The sequence below is a fragment of the Parasteatoda tepidariorum genome, chromosome 10 (assembly GCF_043381705.1).
Source record: "Parasteatoda tepidariorum isolate YZ-2023 chromosome 10, CAS_Ptep_4.0, whole genome shotgun sequence".
Taxonomy (NCBI): Eukaryota; Metazoa; Arthropoda; class Arachnida; order Araneae; family Theridiidae; genus Parasteatoda; species Parasteatoda tepidariorum.
The window spans coordinates 64,955,014-64,967,869 of NC_092213.1; the positions used below are offsets into that span (position 1 = coordinate 64,955,014).

General features: G+C 28.9%; 1 protein-coding gene across 2 annotated transcripts in view; it reads right to left on the reverse strand.

Annotated features, from left to right (window-relative positions):
* LOC107436508 (potassium voltage-gated channel protein Shal-like) overlaps positions 1-9,794 on the reverse strand; it is a 262,174-nt gene extending 252,380 nt beyond the window's left edge. For both annotated transcript variants that reach the window (XM_021146537.3, XM_043047653.2), the window contains exon 1: positions 8,556-9,794. In XM_021146537.3, the coding sequence (XP_021002196.1) occupies positions 8,556-9,670 (1,115 nt within the window). In that variant the 5' untranslated portion in view covers positions 9,671-9,794. The remainder of the gene's footprint in view (positions 1-8,555) is intronic.
* Between the last annotated feature and the right edge of the window lie 3,062 nt (positions 9,795-12,856).

Genomic DNA, 12,856 nt, shown 5'->3' on the forward strand with positions numbered 1-12,856 from the left:
GTCTGAACCCTATAAAAACTTGCATGACACCTTTTACACAACATATTAGAATAAAGATTGCATTCAGAAAGTCACAGAGTTTACCGTGAAATTTTACTACTTTATCATTCATAATTAATTTTAACAATAATGTTGGATGGCTTAAGAGGTTTGAAATGTTGGCATGATTTTCACGAACGTCATAATACTGATATTTTTTTTAAAATTTACTGAAGCATTTTGTTCATATTTTCGGCATATTTTCAACTAGTTTTAACCGTGTAAAAAATGTATTCGATTTTAAAAATTTAACCTGCATTTTATTTTAAAAATTTAACATGTTGGCATGTTTATTATAAACGTCATACCACTCAATATATTTTTTTATTTACGACAGCAAGTTGTTCATGCTGTTGGCATGCTTTGATATAGTCTGAACCCTATAAAAACTTGCATGACACCTTTTACACAACATATTAGAATAAAGATTGCATTCAGAAAGTCACAGAGTTTACCGTGAAATTTTACTACTTTATCATTCATAATTAATTTTAACAATGATGTTAGATGGTTTAAGAGGTTTGAGATGTTGGCATGATTTTCACAAGCGTCATAATACTGTTTTTTTTACTTGCTGCAGCGTTTTGTTCATACTGTCGGCATATTTTCAACTAGTTTCAACTCTATAAAAAATTCTGTTTTTTTAAATTAAAAATGTCAGCATAATTTTACGATTGAGTTTAAATTGATTAATCCTACAAATGCATTTATAAAGCAAAGTAAATAAACTAAAAATTATTTATGCAGTCTAGTATCAACTAATTGATATTGTAGATTTTATTGTATTTCTAAAAAGTAATACCCGGTTACTTCATTTACAGTAAAAGAAAAACATAGCACATGAAATCTATTCGTAATTGCAAATCAATATGTGCATATCAATGAAATTTAATTTTAGTGATTTTGACTGGTAAGTTTAAGCTTATTTAGAATCCTTGGCATTATTCTAAATGTTTCCTCGTAAATTTCTACAACCAATGGAAATTGTTTTTTTTTCTTTTCTAAATAGTTCATATTTTTGCGTTAAGAATGTGTAAGTATAAGTTAAACAATTACTTCATTCATGGCAAGACTATTAATTCATTACTGTGATTCAATATTAAACGAATAAGTTGAATCTCACAATTCTGAAAATTACTTTGAAACTAAATTTCTTTTTGATTCATACAAGCATGAGAGTTTGTTTTTTAATTATTACTACAAAAATTACGGTATAAAATTTTACGATAAAAATAAACATTGAAGTTTGCTAAAAAATGGACCACTCTGAATAACTCTTTATCTAATGATCGGACTTCCCGTTCTAGGACTTCATCGTTCACTTTAGGGACAGCAGATATGCTAATAAATTAGTACAGGCGATAGTGTAAGCTACGAAATCAGTCACGAAACGCACTTTTCGAATAATCATGCCTTTCTTTTTGACTGATTTGGATTTTTGATCCCGCAATCTGGGACATATGGTACCAATAATTTAGTCAAGAGATCATAAAAGCTGTCCAAAGTATGAACCCCATACTGTAACTTCTTTTGTGTATTTTGCCACATCTCGTGGACTTTCTAAGCGCATTGAAAAAATTTTGCACACTATTATAAAATTCGTTCATTTAAAAATAATTCCACGCGTAAAATAACTTTTCGCAAATATTTAATCTTATCTTTTCCTTTTATTTTGTAATCGTCGAAAAAACTTTTAATTGTTAGGTATGCACTTTTTTATATCGTTTTAAAAAGTGTAATTTTATAATTTTGCATGGTAATTTGAGTAAAACCGGTCAAATAGTTCCTAAAAATTCCTAAAAACTTACATGACATCATAAAAACTTACATGATAAATTTTTTAAATAAGTTATACAGAGAAATTATGTTTTTGTATCTGATTTCGTAGATTAAAATATCGTCTAAACTAGTTAATTAACATTTTTGAGGCCACCCTCTGAAACCATTAAGATTGAGCCCTAGAACGTAAAGATCAGTTCCTTAGATCAAAAGTTAATCAGAGGGGTTCGATTTTTTCCGTACTGTAGAAATAAATAAACTGTCTTACACTTTTACGAGCAACAGTTAGAGCATACTTTTTGTGTACCGAGACTACCAGTTGAAACTTCTGCTATGGAATGTATTTTTATAAAAAACAAAAAAACTCTTAACTTTAAAATTTTTTTAAACAAATGTGAAAAAATTACAGAAGAGCCAGAAACAAATACCTTGTATGTATTCAGATATCAAAAGTAATACATTGAAAATTAAGTATCGAAAACATAAGTGAATGGGAAGAATCATAAAACATTCAAAACAGAAAGAGAAAAATCGGGGTTTTATTTGCATTGGATTCAATAAATTCTATCAGTCCTAATGCACTTAAGCAATGCCAAATTTCAAATGAAGCTTATCGATTTTTTCTCCTTTTTTTCATAAAAAGCAATTAGAACTTACCCTATTAGTGAAACGAAGTAAAATCTCACATTTAAACAGCTTAACAAATTTAAAATGAAAAGCCTAATTAAATGGGTAAAAGAACTTGAAAAAAAAACTCGTAAGTGATCTTTAATCGAGCCAATATAACATTTTTTTAATTGCCAAAATAATTAAGAGAATTTTTTTTCCTTTTATTTTAGTTAAATTTTTATTAAAAATTAAAAAAGCGTTTAGGACTACTTAATGGAACTAATGTTTCAGTGAGTATGTGTATTTTTGACGTAAGAGAAAGAGGAAGAGTTAGGAATATTTTTTTATGAATTTGTCAAAACAGCTTAGTGATCATCATTTCTAAAATATCATGCCTTTTTTTTCATTAGTGGTTGCAATGTTTATGTTAGTTTTGAATGATGCATAAGATAACTGCGGCAGGTGATCTTTCGTAATCATTTTTTAAAAAAAAATGATTTTGTGTACGCAAGCACTGTAATATTAGTTAAGATGGGAAAAATCTTAAAATTTAGTATTTATCTTATTATTTCAGGTGAAACAGCTAATAAAACAGAAAATGGTTTTAATAAAATTGAAAAAAAAATTTCCCCCAAAAGCAAACATTCCTGAGTAAGAATTTTAAACGTTGGACATTTTCCTTAATGTTGAGGCCTAATAAATATTATTTTTCAATTAACAATTGAACGTAGTTCTCAATAATATAAAAAAACTGCTTCAAAGGTAATATACTAGAATTTAAGACTATTCTTTATATTTTTCTTATGAAAAAATTATGATTCGAATATTTATTAAAATTGGTTCTTTCGTATAACTAACAACTGTACTTTGACACATCTATATTAATATATATATCANATATATATATATCTGCTGTGAAATAATAAAATTCTAAGGGTTTAATTAATTTTTTTCACTTTATAAGAATTAATCTAATTCACTAAATAAATATACTAATATATATTATCAATTCACCCGTAGCGTTAAAACAGAAAGTTTAACATTGTTATGCCTGCAGTAACACAAAAACACACTATAAAAAATTCTTGATCAAATAATTTTAAATTAAATGGCGAAGCATCCTTAAAATACGTTTTTATCGTAAAACTGTATACCGTGATTTTCATAGTAATAATTATTTAATTACAGTGATCAATGATATTGTATTTAGGTTTACTGTAAATATTACTGAAAAAAATGTGATGTATTAGATTTTTTCTTCTGAAAAATTTTACTGTAATTTTCTCCAGTGTGATCGTACATTAGCCTCATAGAGTCATTTATCTGTTTAAGCAGGCTAGTTAAAAAGCAAGTTAAAAATAACTCTTACACTATGTCATGAGCATATTCATCTACAAGATAAGGGATTTTATCATTAAAAAGATGAATAAGAGTAGATTAATTATCAATTAAAAAGAAAGTAAGTACTTATTTTTCCACCATTAAAACTTTGTTTCTTTATTTACCATTGAATAATCAATTGTGTAGTCAGGCAATTGCAAATGAAAGTGGGGGGGGCAATTTTGCTAATTTGCTAAAATTTGCAAAGATGTTTAATTTGGTGACTTACAGAAATATTTCAATCGTTAACATTGCTAGTCTTTTTACTATAAAAAAAGACTTTGAATCAAATTGCAGTATAAAGTCCCAGCTGTCAGGGTAACAGTACTTTTGACTTAAAATTCGTACTTTCAACTTAAAATTTTATTGTAACATTTCACAGAAATAAAGATTGATTATACCATATTTTTTTTCAATAATATTTACTGTAAATTCTGAATAACTATATTTAAATGAATATTAACGTTGTAATTACAGTATAAAATTTATCGCTAAAAATGATTTTTGTCGAAGAATGGATTTTACGAACGCAGTATCAATATTCAAGTTACCATTCATTTCTATCGAACAATAATTACGTCATAATATCTTTCACAATATTATCATTCTATAAAATAATAATTAAAACTAATCGGTTTTTTGAAGAGGTATAAAAACTCATTTAAACAGGTTGATAATTATTGTAAGATGTTTTAAATGCGCTTTCAAAATATGAAACAGTTTAAAAATTTTACACATTTTCTTATTTTAATTTTTTTTTATAATGATTTTAAGCGTTGTAGTTGAATCTAGTTCCTCTCTTTCCATAAAAATATTTATGATCATAGTTCCAAAAAGCTAGTTTTTATTACTAGGTACATAAATGGCTTTTAAGAGATTAAATAACGCTTGACTAAGAGTTGCTTAACAGCCCTGAAAGATAAAATAATTCAAAACTAAAAGCTTATTCTCTTTAGTAGAATGAAAGCTTTTCGTTTTTAAAGAACTATTGTGAAAAAGAAATTTATTAAATTTTGGATTAGCACTTACTGACTAGTAAAGCTATTTCAATGTAAAAACAATTTGACACAGATTTTTTTAGAAAATTACTTATTATTGTTTTATTATTTTGTCCCTTAACTTAAAAATTGTATTTAAAATTATATAAAATTTATATCACATAATTGAGTTTGAGATTATACTTAGCCAGAATGAGTCATTCTACAACAAGAAAAAAAGGTATGGTTAAAACTACCAGAATTTCATAAAATTTACCGTGTTTTCTGGTTCTATGGAATCACCAGGAAGATCGGTAACAATTACCGAAGTGCTTTGGTAAAATTAACAATAAAATACGGTTTTATAATATGTAATAAAATTAGGCAAAAGTTGTAAAATTCGGTATTTTTTTCATGGTACCATGGATAATATTGAATAAACATTATTTAATTGGTAAAATTTACTTTTCAGTTTTGCATTTTTAATTAAATGCATGGTGATAAGAGCTATAATTGTGAAAGCAAGAATTTCATTTAAATCGGTGTTCATTTAAATCTGCTCATTTAAATCTGGTGTTTTAGAACAGCACTTGATGTAAAGTAGTAAACAACCATTTTGGGTTTTTTAGATAAAGAAAAAAATTTTTACTACGTAGAAAAATGCTGCATTCATATCTTTAAAGGAGATTACAGTTAGATTTTTATTCACTTTACCTTTCTTGTATTTGAAAACAAAGACAACAGTATTAATTATGTTCGCTATTTCTTATCTTCTAACAAATAATTGCACTTTTTTATAAACAGTTCTATAAATGAAGTGCTTGAGTCAACATAATAAGCCACAATTTCATATTGATCTGTGAGCGTAGTTGGCGAAAAGCACTACGATTTTCTTGTATGCAACAATAAATATTTTTTTTGCTTTGTGATGTTATCGAAGTGAAGCTCTGGAAACTTGTAAAGTAGCTATCTCGAAACAATACAAAGGAAACGTTTTATGTAAAAATACCTTTTTTGGCTTTTTTAGTGTAGCTTATATCTGTATTGCATCAATGTATTTTACATATTCTATACATTATATGTAATTCAACCATATAATATGCATGTTTTATGCGAGTATTTAATACTATACCAACGTCAAATATTACAAGAATGGCGTCCTATAAAAAAAGTATCCTAATTTTCTTTGAGTAGCTAAATATGAAGTCTAATTCTGTCTAATTCGTGCTTAATTGAAATTCTCTTAGATAAAGAAATACTGATTTGTGTGAACAGAGATTAATTTATTATTTCATATTGAGAGAAATTTTCAAATAATAACTAATTTTGCCCCATTAACAACCCTGTATTTATAACACGTTTTGTTATTTATCTGGAAACGGTTCTTAAAAATTGAAAGAAAATATATTGCATCACTGATTCTGTTACTAAATTTGTTTGTTTATAAATGCTTAAACTTTATTCTGTTAATAGAGTACAATAATAGTATACATATTTAACACAAGTGAAGGTAAATAGCGTAAGTGAAGCATTTTAAATAAGCATTTTAAATAATAATGTCTGTCATGTTTTAAAACGCTAAATCACTGAGAATAATGATTGCCTTCCAGTTCAAAAGCTTGAACGTGTAGTAAAAGTTTAATTTCTAACTTGTAATAGCGGTGACTAGTTTGTTTCATCCGTTTTGCGTATCTCAAACTTATTGAAATAGTTTAATAAAAAATTATTAATAATTTAATAACAATAATAGCCTATTCCTACCCAAAGACAATGATCTGCAGTTCTCTCATTGCAACATGTATAAAATATACATATTAATTTCATATTTTTTGTATATCAAATAATATTGCAATAAATATTTTTAGTCAACTCAAGCTTATATAGTTAAAAAGAAAACGTTTTTTGCTATATTTTTAAAAAAAAAATTTGTTACTGCTTATTTCCTTCACGAATATTGATTGTAATAATCTCTAATATAATAATTTTTGTTTCAAAACTGAATATTATATTAATTTTTTACAATATTGATAAATAATTCACCAAATTTATTTCGATACAAATATAGCTTTAAAACATATTTCACCTGGGTCAAAAAAATAAGGCAAACACATTGTCGATGTCCGTTTATATGATGAATTCAGAATAAATCAAAGATGCATTAATTGATTTTATATGGGTGCTTTTTACTTCAAAGTATAAATATTCTAACATTTCAATGTATCTGTTATATTTCCTAGATTAAATTTTAAATGGTAACGAGAGATAAATAATAGTCCCATTGATAAATAAACGAATAATATAGATGGCTATTAATGACATTAGTTGAAATTTACATAAGACATTAAAGGTCCCTTTCAGACATAAAAAGTTATTTTACTTCATGCGTTTTAACCTAAGGAGAATTATAGGTCCTGAAGCCTTTTGTTAAAGAACTAATTAAAATTTTTGAATGATTTCAATTTAATTTGATTAACTTAAATACGTTTCCTAGAGCATGGTTGCCGAATTTTAAACTTCAAATATGAAAATAGTAATAAAACTTTTTCAAATCTTAAAACCTTTCAAAAATTAAATTATTTTTTTTAATTAATACAATTAGTGTAATAATAAAACGAATCATAATTTTAAAAAATAACTATAAAATTTTATTTTACTAAGTATTCAAGACAATTTTGAAAAATAAATTAGAATATTAGACTTATTAATAAGTGACATCTTATTTGCTCCTATCTCTAAATATTTTTTATTTTTAAGGCTAGTTTTAAGTTTAAAAAATAAAAACGAACTAACAGCTTAAAGCTCAACTTGAGTTTCTCAACTTTCGAAAATAAAGCTTAAATGTTAAAAAAGGATTTTTAATAAAGATTGCTTTACACTTCTCATATGCGCTTTCATGTCACGTTTTTCATGTAACTTACAACTTTTATTTCTTGTTATTTCGAGTTAAAAATTTATAGTATTATAAGTTTTTTAATAAGAAGTCCAATAAAAAAAAGATAAAAAAGTAAACTCCTTTTATAATAAGACGAGTTTTTAGAGGAAGAATGTAATATATACAGTAGAACCTCCCTGTCGAAGAAATTTTATAATTATAAATGTTTAAATATTAAATTTGGAAAAATCCCATGAACACCGAAACGTAGGACCATTTTACATTATTACTGTTATAATTTCACAACTATTTGCAAGCTATCAGCAAGAAGTTATTGATTTTTAAGCTGAAATCCAACACATTTTAAATAAAATCAGGTCATGTAGCGGGAAATCCACCGTTTCGATCTGTTGTCTTTTTACACACCGTAGTTACATATAGAATAACAAACACTTGCGTTTTCTTTCTCTTTTTACAACCTATGAATACCTTTTTACTTATAAATATTATTTTTTTAAAATCTTACATAAATATATGTAATACTTAAAGCTCTTGTAAGTAGAGCCTGACCAACTGTTTTTTTTTACCGATTCAGGTATTTGTTCTCGAAGATTTCCAGATGTGATGAGTCAGCTGGTTCGACTTTACTTAAAGGAATGTACATGAATAAAGTGTCTGATCTATCGTTCTTTTATAAAGCGTAGTTATATATGAAATAGCATTTTCATCCTTTATAACTTATAAAAATATATGTAGAACTTAAAACTGTTGTAAGCAGAGCCTGAACAACTCTTCTTTACCGAAGGAAGTCTACCCTTTAAGTTATCCAGATGTGATGAGACAGTAGGTCAGACTGTACTTATAGGGATTTCAGTATATTAATAAAGTGTAGTACTTACCCTAAGGTTGTCATGGTCACAATTGTGTACCAAAAGGCCGACGGGATGGAGGTAAAGGTGGTATTCTCGACGTTTTTCTCCGCGTAGAACATGACGGTGGCAAAGATGATGATGGCCATGGCCAGGGAAAAAACAAGGAAGCCTAGCTCTGAGGCGCAACTCTTGAGCGTATATCCCAGGATACGTAGTCCCTGAGAATGCCTCGAAAACTTAAAGATCCGGAAGACCCGGAAGACGCGGAGGGTGACAAAGGCCCCTGAAACGTCGTCGTTGTCCTTTATGCCGAGTCCTATGTAATATGGCATGATCGCCACCACGTCGATGACACTCATGACGCTTCGCATATATAGGCAACGATCGGGAGCGGCGTATAGCCGCAGGAGGTACTCGGCAGTGAAGATCATGACGCAGGCCGTGTCCAAACAGAAGAAGGCCGCCTTGTACGTCTCGCCGCACGACATCGTGTCGCCGGTCGCTTCGTTCATGCTGCAGGGGAGGGTCTCGCATACGTTCGCGAACACCGAGACAGCAATAAAGAAACCAGTCACGTAGTAAAAGACCAGTGCCGCAGTGCTTGTGTGAGGGTTTTCAAACGCTCTCCACATGCGCTCTCGGATATTGGCGTGTGGCATGTTATCTGCCTCGTTGGCTTCGGACAGCCGGTCGTCCATTAGCCTTTCCGCGTTCTCCCTTTTCCTGTCACGGTAGTCCTCGTAGCAGCAATCTCCGATCACGTCCGGTATGATGCCGAAGAAGGCGAGTTCCTCATCGTACGACATTAGGCATTCATGCTTAGGGTAGTGTAGCTTGCCAGTCCTGTAATAGTTGAGGATGTGCCGGAAGATATCCGGGTCCCTGTCGAAGAAGTATTCCTTGCAGTCCTCGTCGTAGAAAAACTCGCGTTCGTTAGAACCGAGTAGTGTGTCCGGGTACTTTTCGACGGTATTCCGCCAAGTTTCAAATCGCCGTCCACTCACATTGATAACAAATTTTTCATCTTCTCTTTTCCGTTGTTCTTTGGTAACGGGCGGCGCGGGTAAGGGCTTGTTCGCGATGGGCACCCAGCCTATGGCCGCTGCCCTGGCGAAAGGCAGCCAGGCGGCCACAGACGCCATGTCTTCATTGAAGCATCGCTTTCCTGAGTCTGGGAGAGTGGGCGCCCCTGCACAGTTACGGGAGGCCGGGGCGTCGCCAAGAACTCTCGCCAAAGCGCCGTTTCTCACAGAAGGGAAGATTGAAATCTCCGCCGACGAGCTGAAGGGGTTGCATATTTCGCCGCTCTTTCTCGATAATCTATCCAATAATTTATGAAATAATCCATGCGATCAGTTCTATTTTCTTGACTTAAAAGTAGCTGTATACGTAATGTTTTCTCAAACCTTAATTATAGACAGTATAATTTTTTTAAACTTTATTTAATAGTATGCATTTACGCTTAAACTGAACCACTGTTATTTTTCACGTATTCTAAATCTAAAATCTTGCAAATTATGAAATTTCAAGGGGTTTGGAGTTCCGTTTATGAAAATTGTACAGTATTTCTTAACGTTGAATGATTAGCAAGTTTCAAGCAATTTGAAGAAAACTTAGTTTAATAGTAAAAGAGTTTGTTAGATGATTATAAATTTTTAAATTACTTAAAATATCTTAAATTGGAATAATTAGTGCTTTTATAGTTTCTAATTCGAAACAAAATGTTTATTACTATCAATTTCGTATGCTATTTTGATGAGACTATTTTTTTTAATATTACTAATTTATTTCTAACATTATTTTTAATTAAAAAACTTTTGTTGGCTTCATGAAGTTAAAATGAAGCTAAAATCTTTCATTTTTTAATTTTAAAAATAATTATATTTATATTTTTTAATATTAATTTTCTTTTTTCACAAGTCAAATATCAAATTATTTTCTTTATTCTTAAATATCAAAAAAATGCATTGGATAAAATATTTTATGTATCTTATTCTGCCATGTTTTATAATTTAGTTATGTACAATTTTATTTTACTGCTATATCTTTTCAAATTAGAAAAAAGTGGTGGCAAATTAAAAAAAACGGAGGCAAAAGTTCCAAGGATCATGATTCGTCTTGTGTGTCAATTTCAATTCATTAATATGCGTATTTATAATGTAAGTGTGTTAAACATATTCTCATAAAATGTTTCATTCGGGAATTTGCAATAAATATGTTTCTATTTCAAAATTCTCTTCGTGGAAAATTGTTCAGTATTGGACAAGAATTTCTATTATGTTGTTATAAAGTTTGATTTAATATTACATGTAATGCACAATTTAAAAGAGTTGAATTAAATAGTTGAAAAAAGTTGAAGTAAAATTTCATGCAATTCATTATACAATTTCATAATTTCTTCACTGTTTCGTGAATGAAACATTTTGTGGAATGGTTATGTAATAATTTAAGAACAGAAACTTATATATTAAAAACACATAATAATCGCTTGGTATTTCTGAATTTATTGTACCAAGTATGGGATTTGTTTATGAAAAACATCAATTTGTTAGCCTGAGTTTCTTTACAGTATTCTTAAATTGATGTTCCCAAATTTTCTTAAATTTTACTTAATCCGTTTTTCGATTTAGCATTTCCTTTATCTACCATAGTTAAAAGAAAATAAACAGAAATGGCGCCTTTTAACAATTCTAGGGACGTTACGGAAGAATGGAAACAAATAACTGTTATTCAAACGACAAAAAGAATATATTATCTAAGCTATTTTAACATAGAAAACTTTTAAGGGAGTTTTAAGGTGGATTGTCAAAAATTATAATTCTGACTTTTTTTTAAATTTATAAAACTATGAATAAAGGCAATTTTATGTATATATATTTGGTTACAAAATAAGTTTTGTTAAATATATGCGTAAATTTCATGTTTTGCGTGCAAGGCAAAAATTATAAATCTTCCTTTTACACTAAAATTCAATTGTACTATTCATTTGCCCATAATAACAAGCGTTTATATCCTGCTTCACTTAAAATTGATTTTAAAGTGTTTCAATTTCCTTTTCTTAAAAACTCTTTGGTAGAGAGTATTCTCAATGCTTTTTTTTATATAAATATACAGTAAATATCAGAACATTTCAGTTAATTGAACAATCAAAAAATCTTTTAAAAGAAACGTGGATAAATGAAGTTTGAATTATTCCATTTGTTAGTTAGTAAAAATATTTTTTTAGTTATCCTTGTGTTTATTAAAGCAGACAGGGGCTTTAGAGAACATTAAAGATTGAAGCGCCAGAAGCATAAATTATATTAAATCTCTTAGTTCAATAGCATTTTAAGGAGCACAAAACCTACATTCGTTTATATGAAAAACAATATAACTCAGAACACTTTTGATGTAAATACTGGATTTTCATTATTTAAGCTACAAATATCATAATTTAAAAGGCTTATGTAGATTTGGAAATTAATTAATTATAAATTGTAATTTATTTTTAAACTCGAGTCCGACACGTAATTTTTCGTTTTCTTATTGAACATGTTATTTCTGGATCTTTCAAGTTTTAATACTAAGGAGTAGAAAAAGTAAAAATAAAATATAGCAGATATTTCTTTACATTATTCACAAAATTCACAAAAACGAATACAATGAAACGCATAAATCTTAAGCAAGGAAAAAGACGCATAAACTGATTGCATTGATTAATATACAGGGTGTCCCAAAACGACCGCATAAACTCTTCACAGCTAGATTCCTCGTTGGGAGTACATAAAAACTGCCCAAAGAAGCGTTCCTGTACGATCCATAGTTCACGAGAAAAATAAGAAAAACAAAGTATGTACGATCGTTTTGGGACACCCTGTATTTAAAGAGCTCATTTTCGTTAGAGAACTACTGTAATCGTGTACAAAATATTGTAATAGTGTAAAATATCGTGTTTACCTTCACACTTTTCTACCCTTATTTGATGTTTAGACACCAACGAAGGTTCTTGTTTATTGAAGGGAAACTATATTACAATTTACGTAGTTTTATTTGTGCTTTATTCATGTTGTTTTTTACTTTATCTGCGTAGCACAAAGTATTAACCTTTTCCTTCCTTGAAAACATTGTATTGTAAAGTGTAAACATTACTGTCTTTTAAAATAAAATCGAAATATTATTACATATGATTAGAAAACTATATTGTAGCTATAACAAGTAAGAAACACTTTAACGACCTAAAGAATTATCACAATTAAATGGGTTATATCAGACAAATAAAGAATAAAATATTCAATTTCAGGTATAATTCTAATCTTTCATATCCCAGCAAAAACAAATCTGTAGGTCCA